This window comes from Pseudonaja textilis, chromosome 15 (assembly GCF_049901715.1).
Source record: "Pseudonaja textilis isolate UNSWEBS1 chromosome 15, rPseTex1.2, whole genome shotgun sequence".
Lineage (NCBI taxonomy): Eukaryota > Metazoa > Chordata > Lepidosauria > Squamata > Elapidae > Pseudonaja > Pseudonaja textilis.
The window spans coordinates 6098955-6118737 of record NC_142004.1 but is presented as its reverse complement, the minus strand read 5'-3'; the positions used below and the strand labels follow the sequence as shown (position 1 = coordinate 6118737).

At 44.3% G+C, this 19783-nt stretch overlaps 1 protein-coding gene across 5 annotated transcripts in view; it reads left to right on the top strand.

Annotated features, from left to right (window-relative positions):
- CLTCL1 (clathrin heavy chain like 1) overlaps positions 1-18756 on the top strand; it is a 49802-nt gene extending 31046 nt beyond the window's left edge. Inside the window, exons 19-34 of one of the 5 annotated variants that reach the window (XM_087913337.1) lie at positions 1039-1184; positions 1610-1793; positions 2097-2289; positions 3349-3506; positions 4357-4521; positions 6037-6144; positions 6661-6828; positions 6997-7146; positions 7951-8082; positions 8857-8967; positions 9754-9924; positions 10980-11201; positions 12697-12717; positions 14904-14979; positions 15647-15677; positions 17204-18756. In XM_087913337.1, the coding sequence (XP_087769463.1) occupies positions 1039-1184; positions 1610-1793; positions 2097-2289; positions 3349-3506; positions 4357-4521; positions 6037-6144; positions 6661-6828; positions 6997-7146; positions 7951-8082; positions 8857-8967; positions 9754-9924; positions 10980-11201; positions 12697-12717; positions 14904-14979; positions 15647-15669 (2028 nt within the window). In that variant the 3' untranslated portion in view covers positions 15670-15677; positions 17204-18756. Of the gene's footprint in view, positions 1-1038; positions 1185-1609; positions 1794-2096; positions 2290-3348; positions 3507-4356; positions 4522-6036; positions 6145-6660; positions 6829-6996; positions 7147-7950; positions 8083-8856; positions 8968-9753; positions 9925-10979; positions 11202-12696; positions 12718-14903; positions 15003-15646; positions 15678-17203 lie in introns of those variants that run through there. The other 4 variants (XM_087913341.1, XM_087913338.1, XM_026716212.2 and 1 more) reach the window with 4 other exon arrangements.
- Positions 18757-19783: the final 1027 nt, after the last annotated feature.

Sequence of the window (19783 nt, the reverse complement as noted above, 5' to 3'; positions counted from 1 at the left end):
AGAATAGATACCTGCCCTGTTCTTCACGAGAGACAACATCAAAATCATACTTCTTTGATTTTTATCCTGCCTTTATTGCTTCGTAGAAGTAACTCAAGGCGGTGAACATACCTAATATTCCTTCCTTCTCCCGTTTTCCCCAGAACAACGACCCTGTGAGGTGGGCAGGACTGAGAGAAAGGGATTGGCCCCGAGTCACGCAGATGGCTCTCGTTCCTAAGGCAGGACTAGAACTCACCATCTCCTGGTGATTGGCCCAAAGTCACCCAGCCAGCTTTTATACCTAAGGCTGGACTAGAACTCACCATCTCCTGGTGACTGGCCCAAAGTTGCCCAGCCAGCTTTTATACCTAAGGCTGGACTAGAACTCACCATCTCCTGGTGACTGGCTTAAAGTCATCCTTTCATGCCTAAGCGGAACTAGAACTCACAGTCCCCTGGTTTCTAGGCCAGAACCTTAAACATTATCCTGTCCACCCTTTCCTTTTTAAATTAGATTAGCATGGCTGATTTGCTCTTTAATTTCTAAGGACACCCAAACACAAAGCAAGTCCTGCTTCAATCAATCAATCAATCTATCAATTAATCAGAATGGTGTTGGGAGGAACCTTAGAGGTCTTCTAGTCCAACCTCCTGCTCAAGCAGGACACTCTATACCGAATAAATAATAACCAGATAAATTTGGGGTCCATCATCCCTGCATTATTGCGTAAAACCAGGGAGAAGGCAAATCCCAACTTTTCCTTCTCGTTTTGGTACAGCTATTTGGAGAAGAAACTTCTAAGCTCCCTCCTAAGTAGAATTTTCCCTCTTGGGTGAAAAAAATAAATAAAATAAAACCAATTCAGTTAACAGCTGAATGACTAAGTTGCCTGCTAAGCGAATCTTCTGAAGAATTTCGTGTCCCGATTGTACCAAACCCATCCACTGATTCCCACTTCCACTTTCTGTTCTTCGCTGCCCATCAAAGTGTGTGTCTGCTTTTGGCTCTTCAACGGGCCAGGGTTGTAAGCGGCAGTCCTATTTTCCAAATACCAGGTTGTCCAGACGGCGTTGTCAGAAACTCAAGACCCCGAAGAGGTTTCCGTGACAGTGAAGGCGTTTATGACCGCCGACCTCCCCAACGAACTGATTGAGCTGCTGGAAAAGATCGTCCTGGACAATTCGGTCTTTAGCGAGCACAGGTAGGAAAGGCCGTTTCTACCTTACATGACATAACTAGCAGGGTACCCGCTCTTCGCTACAAAACTACGTGGTCAGGGTTAGTTTTCGGGGAGGAAAATAAGGGGGGAAAAAAATTCTGCCTCTGCCTACCGGCGTCCATCAGTATTCACCTGGCTAGCATCCTGTCAGCGTGTGAGAGAGTTGAGGGCTGTTTGGAAAGTAAAACAGTATTTGCTGTGTGGGCAAGAAGGAGACAGCAAGGAGCCTGGGCGTGGCTTAGCTCAACGGTTCTGGAGTAAAGCTGGTCACTGCTCTGAAACCGAAACTAATCCCAATCTAAATCTAAACTAATCATCATCTAATCCCAACCCAATTGAATTGTTGTAAATTGATTCTACTGCTGGAATCTGCTGGCTTGAACCTTTTCCTTGTGAACTCTGGCAAGGAATCTGCAGAACCTCTTAATCTTGACGGCCATCAAAGCCGACCGCACTCGGGTGATGGAGTACATCAACCGGCTGGATAACTACGATGCTCCGGATATCGCCAACATTGCCATCAGCAATGAGCTCTTCGAGGAAGCCTTCGCCATCTTCCGGAAGTTTGATGTCAACACTTCCGCCATTCAGGTGGGGCTGAAATCGGCACTTGATTGACTTTCAAAGAGAGCTCCCATTTCCCCCCGCTTTTCCTTCCTAGTGTTGGTTTAAACCTGGGATCTCCCCAAGTTGGCTACTTTTTAAGACTTGTGGGACTTTCAACTCCCAGAATTCCTTAGCCAGGAATTCTGGGAGTTGAAGTCCGCAAAGTCTTAAAACTTGGGCATCTGTGCCCTCTGGTTCAGGTGGTTGGCCCTGTCTCCTCCCTTGAAAAACCTCGACCCCTTGTTCCTAAGGGGGCTTCTGAAATCTCACCTTGTACCCTTTGTATAGGTGTTGATAGAACACATCGGCAATTTGGACCGTGCCTACGAATTTGCCGAGAGGTGTAATGAGCCGGCTGTGTGGAGTCAGCTGGGCAGAGCTCAGCTGCAGAAAGATTTGGTTAAGGAAGCGATCGATTCTTACATAAAGGCTGACGATCCTTCTGCCTATATGGAGGTGGTGCAAGCAGCGAACAGAAACGGTAAACCCAATTTTTGACTTGCAGCTGAATATCAGAATTTCCCCCCCCACCTCATTTCTTAACTAAGCCACCATTTGATACGTAACAGTTTCTAATTGCTCCAAGTCTGTTTTTTTCAAAACCATGCAAGAATATACTTTACTTTTTCTTTCTTTCTTTTTGCACTTTGCGATGTTCGTATTACCTCGGCGTACATATTTTGATAGGTATATCTATTTAAAACACACAGTTTTAAATAGGGAGTCTGCTTATAATCCAGAAAAGCAATTTTTTTTTTAAACAGGCAGATTATTTTAAGATATTAGTTGCATTGGTTTGCTTAAAAATGTGACCGTGTAGAATCTGGCTCGAAAAATCTCTGTGTGACACTCTAAATGTGAAAGTCTGTTGTTGTATGAGGCAATGTGCACAGTTGTTTAAACTATAGGTAGTCCTCGCTTACAGCAGTTTGTAATAACGCCTGTTCAAAGTTAACAACAGCACTGAAAAGTGTGACTTACAACCATTTTTCACACTTACCACCTTTGTAGCATCCCCTTGATCACGTGATCAAAATTCAGATGCTTGGCAACTGGCATGTATTTATAACATACATGCAGCATCCTAAGGTCACATGATCCCCTTTTGCAGTGTCCTGATGTCACGTGATCTCCTTTTGTGCCCTTCGGATGAGCAAAATTAACGGAGAAGCCCAGATTCACTTAACAACCGGGTTATTAACTTATCCGCTGCAGGGATTCACATAACAATGGTGGCAAGAAAGGCCCTAAAACAAAGCAGAACTCAGCTGAACAAATGTTTCACTTAACAACAGAAATTTTGGGCTCTGTTGTGGTTGCAAGTCGAGGGGTACGTGTAGCTTAAAACATAAAGATACTAAAGAAATAGTTCCTTAAAATATTTAATCTGTATGGGATCACTTTGTCAATGTATCAGAAAACCTCACATTGCTGGGAGCAGCATTCTTCCATTCCTTCCACGGCTGGTTTTTGCAAATGCTCAACATCCTGAAATTGTAATTGTAAAATAAATTATTCGTTGTCTCTTTTTGTGTTCAAGATAACTGGGAGGACCTGGTCAAATTCTTGCAAATGGCTCAGAAGAAAGCCAGAGAGTCTTACGTTGAGACAGAACTGATTTTTGCCTTAGCCAAAACAAACCGACTTTCAGAGCTAGAAGAATTTGTCAGCGGCCCTAACAACGCACACATACAGCAGGTACATTTTACGTGTTTATTTCTCCAATTATTTGGCTGCTTACCTTGCCACAGGTTAACTCTGGGCAGCTGACAATATTAAATTTCATTTGGGGGTTTAAAACCAAGGGTCTTCAAATTTGGCAAGTTTAAGACTTGTGGACTTCAATTCCCAGAATTTCTGAGCTAACATGACTGGAGGAGGAATTCTGGGAGTTGACGTCCACAAGTCTTAAAGCTGTCAAGTTTGAAGACCCCCCTGTTTAAACTTTGAGCACAATTCATTAAACATCATTTCTAAGAAATGACATGATGTAGCAATTAATAATGATAATAAATGTTTAAAGGCATCAGTTGCCTGACTCTCAAGAGAGTCTGGGCGATTTACAGATTGTGAAAATATCTAACAACTAGGAAACCGCAGAAAAAGAAGAAAAACTGGTTGCATCATAAGAGCCACGATGGTGCAGTGGTTAGAGTGCAGTATTGCAGGCTACTTCTGCAGACTGCTGGCTGACTGCAATTTGGCAGTTCAAATCTCACCAGGCTGAAGTTTGACTCAGCCTTCCCTCCTTCCGAAGTGGGTAAAATGAGAAGCCAGATTGTTGGGGGCAAGAGGCTGACTCTGTAAACCACTTAGAGAGGGCCCTAAAGCACTGTAAAATGGTACGTAAGTCTGAGCTCTATTGCTATCAAGCACCGGTAATGCATGGCCAAACAAGCAGACCTTGTAACTAGGTTGGGCAAACCCTAAGAAGGACAGCAAAGACCAACTCTATCTAATTCATGGTTGGTGACTTAGCATGCCGAGGCTGGCCCTCACGTCGTGCGCCTTTGTCATTGGTTGGCTTTGCCTTCTGTCTCCTTTTCAGGTCGGCGATCGCTGCTACGAGGAAGGGATGTACGATGCGGCCAAGCTGCTCTACAATAACGTGTCGAATTTTGCGCGCCTGGCCTCTACCTTGGTGCACCTGGGGGAATACCAAGTAGCTGTCGATAGCGCTCGCAAAGCCAACAGCACCAGGACGTGGAAGGAGGTGACTTGCTTGGCACTGTTCGGGGGGGGGGGCGGGGAGACACAGCTAGTCCTTGACTTAAGACCATCATTGAGCCTGGAATCAAGTCATGCCGGTCATTTAATAGGCCATCCTGGGACCAGACCTGATTTTTTCAATCCCTTTTGTGGCGGTCGATATGCAGAATACAGTACACGAAGTCCTCAACTTACAACAGTTCGTTTAGCGAATGTTCGAAGTTACAACAGCACCGAAAAATGTGACTTACGACCGTTTTCTCACGCTTACAACTCTTGCAGCCTCCCCCCCCCGCCACGTGATTTACATCCGGATGCTTGGCAACTGACATGTACTTACGACTGTTGCAGCGTCCCAGGGAATCACGTGATTCCTTTCGGCGACCTTCTGACGAGTGAAGTCAACGGGGGAAGCTAGATTCATTGAACGACCGTGTTACTGACTTAATAACTGCAGTGATTCACTTAACAAATGTGGCAGGAAAAATTGTAAAATGGGGCCCTAACCCACTCGCTTAACAAATTCCACACTTAGCAACATAAATTCTGGGCTCAATTATGGTCGTAAGTGGAGGAGTACCTGTAATGATGTTATATCCATTCAGTCGTGTCCAACTCTTGCCGATTCTATGGGGCAGGTCTCTCCAGATCTTCCAGCCTGGCACTGTTTCCTTGAGCTGTTCTATGCTCTGGCCAGGGCTCACTTTGATGGTGTCCAGCCACCGTGTTTTTGGGTGGCTTGGTTTTCCTTTACCGATAACTCTTTGCTTCCTCCAGTGAATTCTTTCCCCGCATAATACAGCCAAAGTCAGTGAGATGCAGCTTTGTGATTTGGGAGAACTTATAATAATTCTATAATCCACAGTAAAGCAAAGATAATACCAATCGTTAGGTTGTTGAGTTTGACCGCCAAACTTGGCGATTTGGCTGCAAACATTTGGTCGCTGTCCGAGGAGACATCGTCGGTGCGCTTTGAGTTGTGTTCATCTGTCAGAACACTGGCCCTTTTAAGTACCTTCGTGTGATGCAAGTTAGCATTGGTCTGAACAAACAACACCAACGACAGTTTGCATCACACAAAGGAACTTAAAGGCCAGTGCACGGACAGATGAGCCCAACTCAAAGCACACTGACAATGTCTCCTCGGACAGTGACAAAACATTTGCAACCAAATTGCCAAGTTCGGCGCTCAAACTCAACAGCCTAACTAACCAAGCCGAGCTATTGATATTCATATATATCTCAGTACCAATAGTGGTAAGACGCCTGGGGTGTGATCCCAAAAACATCTGGAGCACCACTTGAGCACCATCGGTATTGACAAAATCGCCATCGGTCAATTTCATCCTGCGACGATACCTCTTAACACCATTGCACCACCACCTCTGTCTATCCCAGGTCCTTGGGAGGGACTTTTAGTCGGTTGACAAAAATGCCAATTCCAGCCTGAACTTCTGGCTGACAAACTGAATGACTGGATTCGACTGTTCCCTTTTGCTAAGAGTGTCTTTTGTGGCAGGTGTGTTTTGCCTGCGTGAATGGAAAGGAGTTCCGTCTTGCGCAGATATGTGGCTTGCACATCGTCATTCACGCGGATGAACTTGAAGAATTGATCAGCTACTACCAGGTAGGATTCCTTTCGCTTTGATGATGGCATCAAACTTATTAAAGGCCCTTCTGTCGAGCTTCCTCCCACTGAACTGCTAAAGTTAAAAAAAAATCAGCCATTGTATTTTTGTGGTACAAATGAGCCTCAAACCAGCTTCGTTTTGGACAATATAGCATTTTTAAAAATCCCACCAAACCTTAGAACCTGGAGACCATTCCTGGAAGATGTACACGTTTAGCTGAATTTTTTATTTACATTTTAGAATGGAATTTGGCATGCCGTATTCCATTTTTAATCTCCCCGATAAATTTCTCTTGCTCATTTTTAGTTCTGTCCAAATATGATTAGCTTTTATCGTAACGCATGCGAACAACTGCTTTAAACTGTTTGGATTTATGTTTAAATTCTGAGCCGCTGATGGTTTCTCTGGTTGACTGGTTGTCCGGATGGTTCAGTGGATTGTCTTCTGATCTTGTTCATCTGCAAATGTGATCCATCCAAGCTGCTTAACCCTGTTGTGTTCTCGACTCACAGGGCCGCGGCTACTTTGAGGAACTGATCGGTCTCTTGGAAGCAGCTCTCGGTCTGGAACGGGCCCACATGGGAATGTTTACCGAGCTTGCTATTTTATATTCCAAATATAAACCCCAGAAGATGAGAGAACATCTGGAGCTGTTCTGGTCCAGAGTCAATATCCCAAAGGTATTTGATGTTCCTGAAGTCAAGTAAATATTGATATTGCTTCTTCAACGGTTAGGGACTAAATGTTTAAAACTCCCATCCTCCTTGCCTCAGCTCCTGCCAACTTGTCTTCCTTTTCACTCTTGGGACTTCCAAACCCTCTCTTGTGGTTTTTTTTTTCCCCTCAAGGTCCTTAAAGCGGCTGAACATGCCCACCTCTGGGGAGAGCTTGTCTTCCTCTACGACAAATACGAAGAATATGACAACGCAATCATTACCATGATGAACCATCCGACGGATGCTTGGAAGGAAGGGCAGTTCAAAGACATCATCGCCAAGGTGAACGGCTATAAATATTGATGGTGCTGTGGCTTGTCTTGTTCCCTCTTACAGTTGGACCAGTTGAAGTGGAAGGGCGTTCAAGAGTGACCCAAGGACATTCCTTTTTTTTAAATTATTCATTTATGCATTTTTCTTTAACGTATATAAATATTTAGTAAACAGTGTATTGTGGTCAATTTATATATATACATAATAGTAGTAATAATATTCTTTACTTATATATAAAATAGTATTCTTCCAACTTCTAATTTCTACCTGTATTATCTCATCACTCCTTATCACCCATTCCCTTCCCACTTGTGACTGTATGACTGTAACTTTGTCGCTTGTACCCTTACGATCTATATTTATTATTACGATTTTTATTTACATTGACTGTTTCCTAGTATAATTTCACTGCTTATTGTAGCCTATGACAATTCATGTACAGTTCCTAAATATACTTTTTTACATTGTTTATTCTTACTTCTTCCCCTATCTCTGTATATATGTGTTCTGTTGATCTTCTTTCCTTATTTAACACTAATCTCTGTTTCAGTTTTTTATCCAATTATACAATATGTCCCATGTTAAGTAGCACTCTGACTCTTCCTTATCTTTAAGTTTAATTTTAAGAACTTGGTTTCTGAATGCTGAATGAAACGGGGAGTTTCACTGGAAGGCTGACACCACACCTATCTGTTCCACAGGGTTGAAGTCTTGGGAAATGGGTTCTTCAACGTTGGGGGATTGTTAAATGGAACGTCCCATTTTAAGAGGCTTAACGGGGTTTTTTTTCCCCACTTATTCTTAATCCTCCAGGTTGCCAACGTGGAGTTGTATTACCGAGCCCTGCAGTTTTATTTGGATTACAAACCGTTGCTGATCAACGATCTCCTCCTCGTCTTATCTCCACGGCTGGATCACACGAGGACGGTCAGCTTTTTCGCCAAGGTGAGTGAAAAGACCCACTTCTGCAAAGAATCGGACAATAACCCAGTTCAGATGGAATGGTCTTAAGGCAGCCGTCCCCCAATTTCTTCGGCACCGGAGACCGGTTTTGTGGAAGGCCTTTTTTTTTCCCCCACAGACTGGGGAAAGGAGAGTGGGAACGGTTGTGGGTTTTGCTCGCCTGCCGCTCACCTCCAGCTTCCTGTTTCCCAGCTTGTTCGTGGCCTGTCGGTTGGAGAGCCTTGGGCTAAGGCAGAGGTCTCCAAACTTGTGGACTTCCAACTCCCAGAATTCCTGGAGATAACATGACTGGAGGAGGAATTCTGGGCGTTGAAGTCCACCCAAGTCTTAAAAGTTGCCGAGTTTGGGGACCCCTGGTCTAAGGCAAAAGGAAGGTTTTCTAATTTTGAGATGCACTGCTTTGATTTATATAAGTGGACCCGAGGGTTTTGTGGAGTTTAAATTCCAGATGTTTTCCATACATTTTATCTTGCAAGATTGGGCAGGGGGGGCGGGGGGTGTTGGAAAAAGGCAAGCTTCCATTTTTACAGTGGCTTGGATGATGAATTTTGGTGAGCACCCATCAAACATTATCAAAGATTTGGGTGGGTTACTATTTTATTATTTTTTATTTATTTATCTACATTGTGTTTTTATTTTCTGTAAGCCGCCTAGAATCTCTGTGCGTGTGTAGGCGGCTATATGAGTTTTCCAAATAAATAAATGTCTTTTTTTTTGTTTGTTTGTTTGGCCTTAAATGTTTGCTTTCTTCCGTAGGTTAATCAGCTACCTCTCGTGAAACCTTACTTGCGTTCGGTCCAGAATCACAACAACAAAGGGGTCAACGAGGCACTGAACAATCTTCTGACCGAGGAGGAAGATTACCAAGTGAGTTTTGGAAGGAGGCTTGCGCACCTAACAACAGTGTGTGGATACAGCCTGGATCTCGTGACCACCTGAATTTTTTGCAGCTTGCTCTGTTCTTGTTGGTGGACCCATAGATGTGTCAAGAGTCCCTTAGTCAACAGGAGTCATCTAAAAATGTTGGAATAACCATTTGTAGAATTCATAGTTCCATTTTGCATGGAATAGCAGTGGCCCTTAGACTTATATACTGCTTCATCGTGCTTCACAGCCCTCTCTAAGCGGTTTGCAGAGTCAGCCTCTTGCCCCCCAACAATCTGGGTCCTCATTTTACTGACCTAGGAAGGACGGAAAGCTGAGTCAATCTTGAGCCGGTCAGGATTGAACTGCTGGCAGTGGGCAGTGCAGTTAGCCTGCAATGCTGCATTCTAACCTAGGGAGGGAGGGAAGAAAATAGCAGTAGAGTTAGACATATACCACTTCGCAGTGCTTTCCAGCTCTCTCTTAAGCAGTTCGCAGAGTCGGCCTCTACGAGTTGGTGGCCATGCATCTGAATTTTGATCACATGACTGCGGGGATCTACCCCGGTCATAAGTCATGTTTTTCTGTGCCGTTGCAACTTGGAATGGTCACTGAACAAATTGTTAACTGGAGGATGACCTATAAACATTTTTACTTGGGAGGAAACGATCAGAGTTATCAGGAATCGGGTGGCATACAAATGTAATAATTAAAAACAAACACGGGGCCTCTGGGTCTTTTCAGCAAGGTCTTTTAACCCCTACCTGGTCCTTTTCTGCCTCCTAACAGGGCCTGCGAGCGTCTATCGATGCCTATGACAACTTCGATAACATCACCTTGGCTCAGCGTCTTGAAAAGCACAAATTAATTGAGTTCCGGCGGATCGCCGCCTATTTGTACAAAGGCAATAACCGGTGGAAACAGAGCGTGGAACTCTGCAAGAAAGATCGGCTTTATAAGGTCAGTTGGCATCTTTTACCAAACGGGCACGGAAAGGCGTAGTTCTGGGGTTTTGATTCCTGGGTCATAAGTAGTACCTTTTATTTGAGGTCCATCGTAACTTTGAACGGTTCCTAAACGAGCTGTCGTAAATCAAGGACTGTTACAACTCCTGGTTAGGATCTCTCTTCTGTCTGGGGTTTGTTATTATCAAGGCCGGACTCGCAATGCCCATGATGGTGAACCTGTGGCACGCAGAGCCATTTGTGCCGGCATGTGAGCCGCAGGCAAACTTACCTCACTGCACATGCACGTGTCTCACAGCTGATATTTTGGCTGGTTTGAGGCCTTTTTTGGCCTCCCAGAGGCTTGAAAAAAGCCTCTGCAGGATGAATAATAGGCCCATTTGGTCACTTCCTGTAATACCGGAAGTGACGAAACGGGCCTATTATCCATCCTGAAAAGCTTCAGAGACTTTTCAAGCTTCTGGGAGGCCAAAAATCAGATTTGAGGCACAGTGCAGGTAAGGGGGCATGGGGAGGATTGTGCGCGCATACATAGGGGGCGTGGGATGTGGCATGTGCATTGCCTTCTGGGTGCTGGCATATGAGCGTGTGCACACAATTTTTGGCACAGGAGCCCAAAAATGTTAGCCGCCACTGAATAGAATAGGAATAAGAATTAGAAGGGAACAGAACAGAACAAGAACAAGAACAAGAATGAAGTAGAATAGAAATAGAAATGGAATTGTAATAGAAATATAAATGGAATAGAAATTGGAATAGAATAGAAGTAGAAATAGAATAGAAGTAGAAATGGAATAGAATAGAAATGGAATAGAAATAGAATAGAATTTATTGTCACTTTGAATGTACACTAATTGGTATACATTAAAATGAAATTTCATTGCATACAGCTCTCAAAAGGCCCGCACCTCCAATTTTACACTACATAAACATGACAACGATAAATAAATGAATACAAAATTATGCACATCCCCACACTGACAGTTGACGGGTTATTTTACATAAAAATAATGAAGAGCTATTTCAACTGACAAGGTTGTTTTTCCTTAGGATGCCATGCAATATGCAGCCGAGTCCAAAGACGCTGAGCTGGCAGAGAAACTCCTTCAGTGGTTCCTGGAGGAGGATAAAAAAGAGTGTTTTGCAGCTTCTCTCTTCACATGCTATGACTTGCTGCATCCAGATGTGGTCCTGGAGTTGGCGTGGCGACACAACATTATGGACTTTGCGATGCCTTACTTCATTCAGGTGATGAGGGAGTATCTTACCAAAGTAAGTACGGCTTTTTGTCTGCAAGGAGGGGGTCTTGCAAAAATAGACAGACTAATACAGATGTAGATAGAGATGGATGGATGGGTGGATGGATGGATAGATAGATGGAAATAGATGGAAATAGACAGACAGACACAAATGTAGAGATAGATAGATAAATAGAAATAAGTCAAAGATAGATAAATGGATAGATGGATGGATGTAGATGGATGGATAGAAATAAATAGAAATAGATAGATAAAAATAGTCAGATGTAGATGTAGAGATAGATATAGATTGATATAGATAAATAGATAAATAGAAATAGATCGAGATAGACAGACAGACAGACAAACAGAAATAGGTAGACACAGATGTAGTAGAGATAGATAAATAGAAATAGAGAGAGAGAGAGAGAGAGAGATAGATGGATGGATGGATGGATGGATGGATGTAGATGGAAGGATGGATAGAAATAGATAAAAATAAATAGACAGACATAGATAGATGTAAATGTAGAGATAGATATAGATTGATATAGATAAATATAGAAATAGGTGATAGATAGATAGATAGATAGATAGATAGATAGATAGATAGATAGATAGAAAACTTGTCAAAAGCTTACTGGATGACTTAGACATCTTGAGTGCTAGGGGACCATCAACACCGATGCCTCATTTGCTTAATTAAAGCTGTTGATTGCTGATCATTCTTTGGAGACCTGGATTGCTAATGCCTGTAATTAAACTTTACAGACAGACAGCCTGGCAGGCACAATTTCAACAGCAGGTAGGCTGCTGTCTGCATTAGGTCCCTGGAGCCAGGAGCTATTGGGATTTTTTTTTAAATAAATAAATAAATAAATTGAGAAGCTCTCTATGGCCTAGAAATACAGGCAGGCCAAAGTTTCTGTTGCTAAACGAGACGGTTATTAAGAGATCTTTGCTCCATTTTTATGATCTTTCTTGCCACCATTGTTTAGTGAATCACCAGAGTTATTAAGTTAGTCACACTTAAGTGAATCTGGCTTCCTCATTGGGATCACTTGACCCCAGGACTCCTCCTCCTCTTCCTCCTCCTCCTCCTCCTCCTCCTCCTCTTCCTCCTCCTCCTCCTCTTCTCCTCCTCCTCCTCCTCCTCCTCATTATTCATCACACAGTCAGCCAGATGTTCAGACTGGGTTTGGCATTTTTGTCTACCTATCGAGTCCTTACCAAGGACAGGCAAATCTGGATGTTTGATGGTGTTACAGATGATGATGATGATGAATATTAATTATTATTATCTTGTTTGTAAATCAACATTAAACATTGAGTAAAAGGCAGGTTGTGTAGAACCTCACATATTGTGTCCTCCTTTCTTGCTTCTCTTTCCTAACTCCATGGCCTTCTTCCATTTCTCCCCACAATGTTACCTTTTCTTTTGCGTTTCTCTTGAACTCGATTTTGTGGCCTCTTTTTTTGTTTTTGTTTTTTTGGATTTTAAATATTCCCCTCTTTAATTTTCTTTACAGGTTGATGGTCTGTTTAATAAGGTGACGGTCTCTTTAGTTTTACTCACTTGTGTTGTTGTTTTTAATTGGTGTCCTTAAAAGTAGATCTGAAGATCCAGCCGTCTCCCTGTAGCTTGCACCCGAAAAGCAGAATAATTTAGCTTCATTTAAACTAATATCATAGTAAATATCACTTCATAAAGAGCTTGGACAAATCCAGCCAGACTTCCATCTGCTTCGTTGGGAAGGAAAACCCAAAATATTTACTTATTTGTAAGAACATCTGGTTGTCACTGAAGACTACCAAAAGCGTTCAAGAGTATAGTATATGTTCAATATTGTATCTGACATACTGGATCATTCTTGAAGGATTCTTAATCCAGAAGTCAGCTTTCCTATCCTGGAATTAATGGTCTACCTAAAGTACTTCTAGCTGTTAGAAGAAGAAGAAAAAAATTAGTTACTAGCTACTTATTCTGTGGAAAGTATCAAAAGAGAATACATGTAGTCCTTGACTTAACCATCACAATTTTTGTTGCTTTGAGGGACCGTCGTCAAGCGAGTTTTGACCCATTTTATGACCTTCGTTGCCACAGTTCTAAGTCAGTCTCTGTCGTTAAGGGAGCGACACGGCCGTTAAGTGAATCTGGCCTCCCCATTGACTTTTGGTTGTCAGAAGGTCGCAAAAGGGGATCGCGTGACCCCAGGGACACTGGAACCATCATAAATGTCAGGGCTCCAGCGTCCACCCCCATTTAATTCATGAGTCTCTAGCCACTTCTCTCAGAGTTTTTTAAAAAAAATTATTAGGAGTGAACCTGCCTTGCTACCTGGGTGTAGCCGATTCTGAAACACATCATTCATTTCACCCTTGACCCTGGTCTTTCCCCAACCCCATGGATGTATATTCTCCAATGAGACACATCCATAGGCAGGAGTCATCAATCATGCTCTCCAATAATACTCTTGCGTGCCAGAAGCTTCAGTTGCCTAGAAATTATCTAAGGAATGCACTGCTCCCCTCCGCTCTCTTTCTGCTGGCAGCTCTAAAAGAAATATTTTTGAGTTGACAGTAAATATGAATCGGTAATCAAACAGCCCAATGTAAATCACGTGGCCACAGGGGAAATTCTGCAGAGGTCGTGTGAAAAATGGTTGTATCCATTTTTTCCAGCGTTATTATAACTTCAAACGGTCCCTAAATGAAACAACAGTCGAAGACTATCTGTATAGCCTCACCCTCATCCAATCTGTTCACTAAATAAATAAATAAGATAGACTGTACTCCAAAGGGGAGTGCCCATTGTGGCCCCTTCCAGGTTGAAGTCTGGTTGGATTTTGCAAGTGGTAAGTGTCTAACTAAGCCTTCAGTCTTCGAGAAACCGCATGCAGCCTAAGTCCGGTTTTAAAATAAGAACTAATTTTAGTACGCAATAATAAACGTCCCCTCCTTTTTACCGTAAGTTGCTTTAACTTCCATCACTCGAGCCTCTACCTAACCGCTAGTTCCCAAAAGACATTCCTCCTATTAACAAAGCCTGAACGCTTTTGGCTGTACCGTGAGAATGTCCCACCTAGATTGGCGGGCGGCAAGGGTCAGCGGAATTCAAGAGAGGTTGGGCTTAGACCGTTTGTGAGAATGTTAACGATGCTAGGCTGAGGACTCCCTTCACTCCTGCCTCCTAGGGATTCTTGGCTCTTCCCATCAGAAAAGGGCTCACGAGGAAAGCTTGCCAGTTTACCTATCGATAGATGAGTGGTTTGAGATCAATCCCACGAACGATGCGCAGGTTTAATTTGCCCAGCTGCCATTTGGCAAGGACACCCGTCATCTGCTCTCCCACCTTATAAAGGTGCCCCCCTCACCCCCAATTTTTCCCTGTGTGGTTCATCTCTTGGGATCCACCGAGAACTTTGAAAGTGGATCAAAGCCGCCGCTCTCTCTGGTTAATCCTGTCCCCTTGACTATCCCATCCTTGTTTGCACCTTAGTCGAGATCCTACGCAAATTTCACCCCTTAGCTTCCAAACAGGCAATGTGTCTACCAGGTTGTCCCATCCCAGAGACCTCTAAAACAGAAGCAGCTGGCAGGTGACAACTTGAAATGGGATCTGCCTTTAAGAGTTTTGGGACTTACCTGGGGAAAGGTAAGGTTAAGGATGGCTACCAAACTCAGGCTGCCTCAGGGCCTTCTCTAAACATATCCTGTTTTTCTTCTTATAACTTAGGTGGATAAACTCGATGCTTCGGAAAGCCTAAGGAAAGACGAGGAGCAAGTACCAGAACCTACTCCTATAGTATTTGGTAAGTGGAATATAAACCTTTAGTATTCGTTTCCTGGGCCTTCCGTGAATTTAGATGACTTGAACTCTTCTGCTCCCTTTTCCTAATTCCTACGAGGTGTAGGATTACGAATAAGTATTCTAGAAGAAATTTAGCTTAGCTCAGTTTATTTTTTTTCCCCCTAAGGTTTTAATTGATACAGTTCTGGATTACTTCAAATAAGTCTTTCAACGTTTCTTGGGGTTTACAAATTTGAGAGGTTTTTTTGAGCCAGTTCCCTGGCCCTAGTTCCCCGTCCACCTTACCTGTTTCTGTACAAGTACCAGCTTGCAGTTCAGGTTGAGAGAGAGAGAAAGGCACAAACACACACAGAGATAGATAGAGACAGAGACAGAGTGTGTCAGGCCCATAATTACGTAGGGATCTCCATGTTGGAAGGTGGACAAGGCTGGGGTCTCTCTGCTCCTCCTTCAGCATCTTCACCCCAACACTCGAGCGGATCTCGTGAAAAGGGGGGGAAAAATTTTCCTTCCAGAAGGAACAAGAAGTCGGGGAATGAAACCTGGGGCGGGTGGATAGGTGGGTGGAGATTTTTGCCCGAGGACAGGAAGTCATGTTTCTCAACCAGCCTAAAACCTCACTGAGATCATTTGGCAGAAGGTAGATTTTACTGACTATTGCCTTCTAGGTTCCATTAAAGGAAGCTCCTGATGGGAGAGGTCAGTCCGCCTGCGGGCATGGCATTTACATGGGGGGGGGGTGTATTTCCCTGCATGAGGCATGTCTATCATTAACACACACATCCCATGTGTTTGACGTGTGGCAAAATTAATTCTCCGCTTAGGCCAGGGGCGAAGAACTAACAGATCTAACTGCAGTTTGTTCCAGCGTCGTTCCTGCAGGGCTTCTATATTGTCCCTTAACATTAAAAGATTCCCTTAATCTAGATTTCCGTCTCCTTAGATGCCCAAAGCAAACCCTACGTGCCTAACTGTGCCAACTGAAGAGGAGGAGGTACCGGTTTCCCCATGCTACTCTGTAGTTCATTCCACCAGTGGGCTCCATTGCTCACACCCTCCTGTCGTTTGTCCCGAAGGTGCCCTTTCAGAAGGCATCTGGATTTTCTTGGCCTTCCCCCTTGAAAACCTTTTGCTCCTCACCCAAAAGCTCCTTCAGCTTCGTTGGAGAGTAGGCCAGTCCTCTCCTCCGTGACATCCCCTTAAGTATCGGAAGACAGCCATGAATGTCCTCCCACCCAGGGGTTGGGATTCTTCCAGTTCACACCTATTCGCTAGAACCGGTTGTTAACGTTCTAAGCAGTTTGGAGAACCGGTTGTTAGAAGAAATTACAGGGCTAATCCTGTAAGGAAGGCAGGAAGGAAACATTCTGGTGTTGCTTACGGAAACCGCCTCTCCGTTAACCCTTATTACGGTCTTGGCAGGCCTAGACTTCCTGTCTCTGGAACTTCTCTGGAGTTTTTTCCCCCTCCTTTGCTGGTACTTTTGCTTGTGTGGAGTGACCATTCAAAGTTACAATGGCACTGAAAAAAGTGACTTATGACCATTTTTCACACTTACGACTGTTGCAGCATCCCCACAGTCACGAGAGGCCAGGTGAGGAGATGCGTGCCTCGATGTGAGTGATATTGAGTTGGCCAAGCCCAGCCAGTCGCATGACCACCAAGCCACGCTCACCAACTTAGCCACGCCCACCGATCTCATTGTTAAAAAATTTGAATCCCACCCCAAACCTCGCTCCTTCTCTTCGATAATCTAGACCCAGGGGTGTCAAACTCAAAGCCCGGGGCTTGGATGCGGCCCAGGGGGTGCTTAGATCTGGCCCTGCAGGGGCCACCCCAAAAACAGCAAAGGACCAGCCCGTGGTGCCTCTGCCAGCGAAAAGGGAGCACCGGGAGGCTGTGCACAGCCCTCTTGAGCTCACGTTTTCGCTGGCAGAGGGCTGCAGGAGGCCGTTGTGGTCGAAAATGAAGCCCTGGAGTACCGACATGGCCAAAAATGGAGCCTCAATGAGTGACATTGAGCTGGCCACTCCCACCTGAGGTCAAACACAGCTGCGATGCGGCCCTGGATGAAAATCAAGTTTTGACACCCCTGATCTAGACCTACCTAGTTCTCTCCAACCGTTCACCCTACGATTTAGTCTCCGGGCCCCTAAATCCCCACATAGTTCTGTCCAGGTGAGATGGCTTTCTGTTTTCTAACCATCCTCTCTGCCTCCTTGCAGGCCAGCAACTGATGCTGACGGCCGGCCCAAACGCCGTTCCTCCCCAGGCCAACTTTCCGTACGCATACCCGACAGCGCCAGGATTCGGCCAGCCGCCGGTTTATGGATTCAACATGTAACTTGCACTGCGACCGACCTTTTCGCCGGTCATCTCTTTCCGTCCCACCTTCCCTTTTATTTTTATTTTCATAAGGGGTTTTTTTGGTCCCGGAAGGCACCAGACAACCTCCTCCGTTGGCTTGACCGCCTTCCTGCGCCCTCTGCGGCTCAGAGACCTCTAAAAGGACACTGTTAATTTATTGCTAAGTCCTGTTCCATTTCAAATTTCCACGAGGCGGCTTCCCCCGTCCCGCTCGTTTTATTTTTGGTACCGGCCACCTGAAAAAGCACTCTGGCATCTCTGCTCCATTAGGACAGCAATAACTTCTTCAGGCCATAGGAGATTTGGGGTTTGGGTGGGAGCAGGGAGATGTGATGTCCAGGAAATGAAGAAGGATGTTGCTGTTGCTTTTTTATTATTATTATTATTTCATCTGCAAAATCTGTTTTTTTTGGGGGGGTGGGGTGGGGTGGAGATTCTTTTGCTTAATCCAGTTGTTTCTGGACAGCATCCAGGGGTTAACGCTTACAAAGGTACTCTTAGCAAACGCTGCAGTCGGACAAATAAGGTGGAATTAGCTTTGGGAATTGGGAACTTCCTGGTGGGAGGGACACGTTTTTAAAATCACAGGTCACGCTGCTCCTCTTCCACCATTCCTCCTGTCTGTAATACCTGGCCAAAAAAAAAAAAACGGGGGGGAATTTAAGTGCGTAGCGTGGGAAAAGAGTCGTAGTTTTGATAGAAGGCCACTGAGAGAGAAAAGTGGGAGAAATGCTTCTTGGAGTAGTTTTTGAAACTCTTTGATTGGAGAATAAATTGGATCCTATTTCGCCACAGGTATTTCCCTGATGTTTTTTTTTCTGTAGTAGCATAGGGCGAGGACAACAAAGGGGGGTTAACCGGTGTTTAAAACACCCCATCCCACCCCCCACCCCCCACAAAACAAATGCAACTACCAAGGTTTGCAAGCCAACATCGGCGTATCCGTGTTCCGGGCTGAGTTATAAACGTTAGAACAAAGGCCTGGATCAACCAGGATCACACCGACGCTAAGGAGAATTCTAGCAAAAGTGTAAGATTTTGCTTTATTCATATCTCAACCCTGAAAATTTCTCTTCTAGTTGTATTTGAACAGAGCCTTTAAGCCTTTCGGGCATCCTGAACTGACCCCAGAAAGTCAATTTTTTTATTATTATTTTTTTCGGCTTTGCCAGAATTCTGTCCGATGAAGCCAACCTGCGTTCCTTGCATTCTTCTCCCCCGATAAGAGAACGGTGGCCGAAACCCGTTATACTTTGGTGCCATTTCTTCAGAGAACTTATATCGTTAACGGTTTTATGTACTTAAAACAACAACCACAACTACAAAATTAGATAACCATGTATATTTTATGGCTATGGATCTTGTGCTAATCATGACTATTATGGAAGTTCAATTATAAACATAAACCAAACCGGTGTCGCTGTGTGGTTCACAACGATAGGGCCGCAAGGGATCTGGCAGCCCCATGGAAGAAAACAATAGCCTTTAGACTTATATACCGCTTTACAGTACTTTACAGCCCTCTCTTAAGTGGTTTACAGAGTATTGCCCCCCAACATCCTGGGTCCTTGTTTTACCCACCTTGGAAGGACGGAAGGCTGAGTCAACCTTGAGCCGGACAGAATCGAACAGTTGGCAGTGGGCAGAATTAGTCTGCAATAGTGCATTCTAACCGCAGTAGAGAAACCTTTGCAGGAAGCAAAGTCGTTCGCTCTGTTCAGATTAAACCTTGAAGCTCTGTGTGGACTTTGTACTTCGGTTGGTTTTTTGCAGTTCATTTGGCACTTTAGTTGTTGGCAGCAATTCAAAGGAGAGAAAGGTGGGTGCTTATCTCGAGAAACTAGGACTCATTACAGGCTGGGAATGAACGTAATTCCCAGCGTTGAAATAAAACAAGAGTTGTTTGGACTAAGCGTAATTATTAATTATGGTCTCAGGAAGTCTGGATCAGAACAGATAACTTACACACACACCCCTTCTATTGAAGAATAGCAGATACACGGATCTGATATCCATTGTGATTTTGCCTAATTGGTCCTTCCAGTCTTCCAGAAGTTCCCCCGACATGCTTGTACAGATAGCCCTCAACTTACAACAGTTCATTTAGTGACCGTTGAAAGTTACCCGGGCACTGAAAAAAGTGACTTATGACCACTGTTCACACTTAGCGACCATTGCAGCATTCTCCCTGGTCACGTGATTTTGACATCCGGATGCTTGATATAACTGGCTCGTATTTACGACGGTTGCAGTGTCCTTGGGATCACCTGACCTGCTGAGAAGCCAAAGTACAGTGGGGAAGCTAGGCTCACTTAACAACCGCATTACTCATTTAACGATTGCAGGGATTCACTTTACACACGTGGCAAGGAAAGTCGTAAAACGGGGACGCTTGACAAGTTTCTCACTTAGCAACATGAATGCTGGGCTCCATTGTG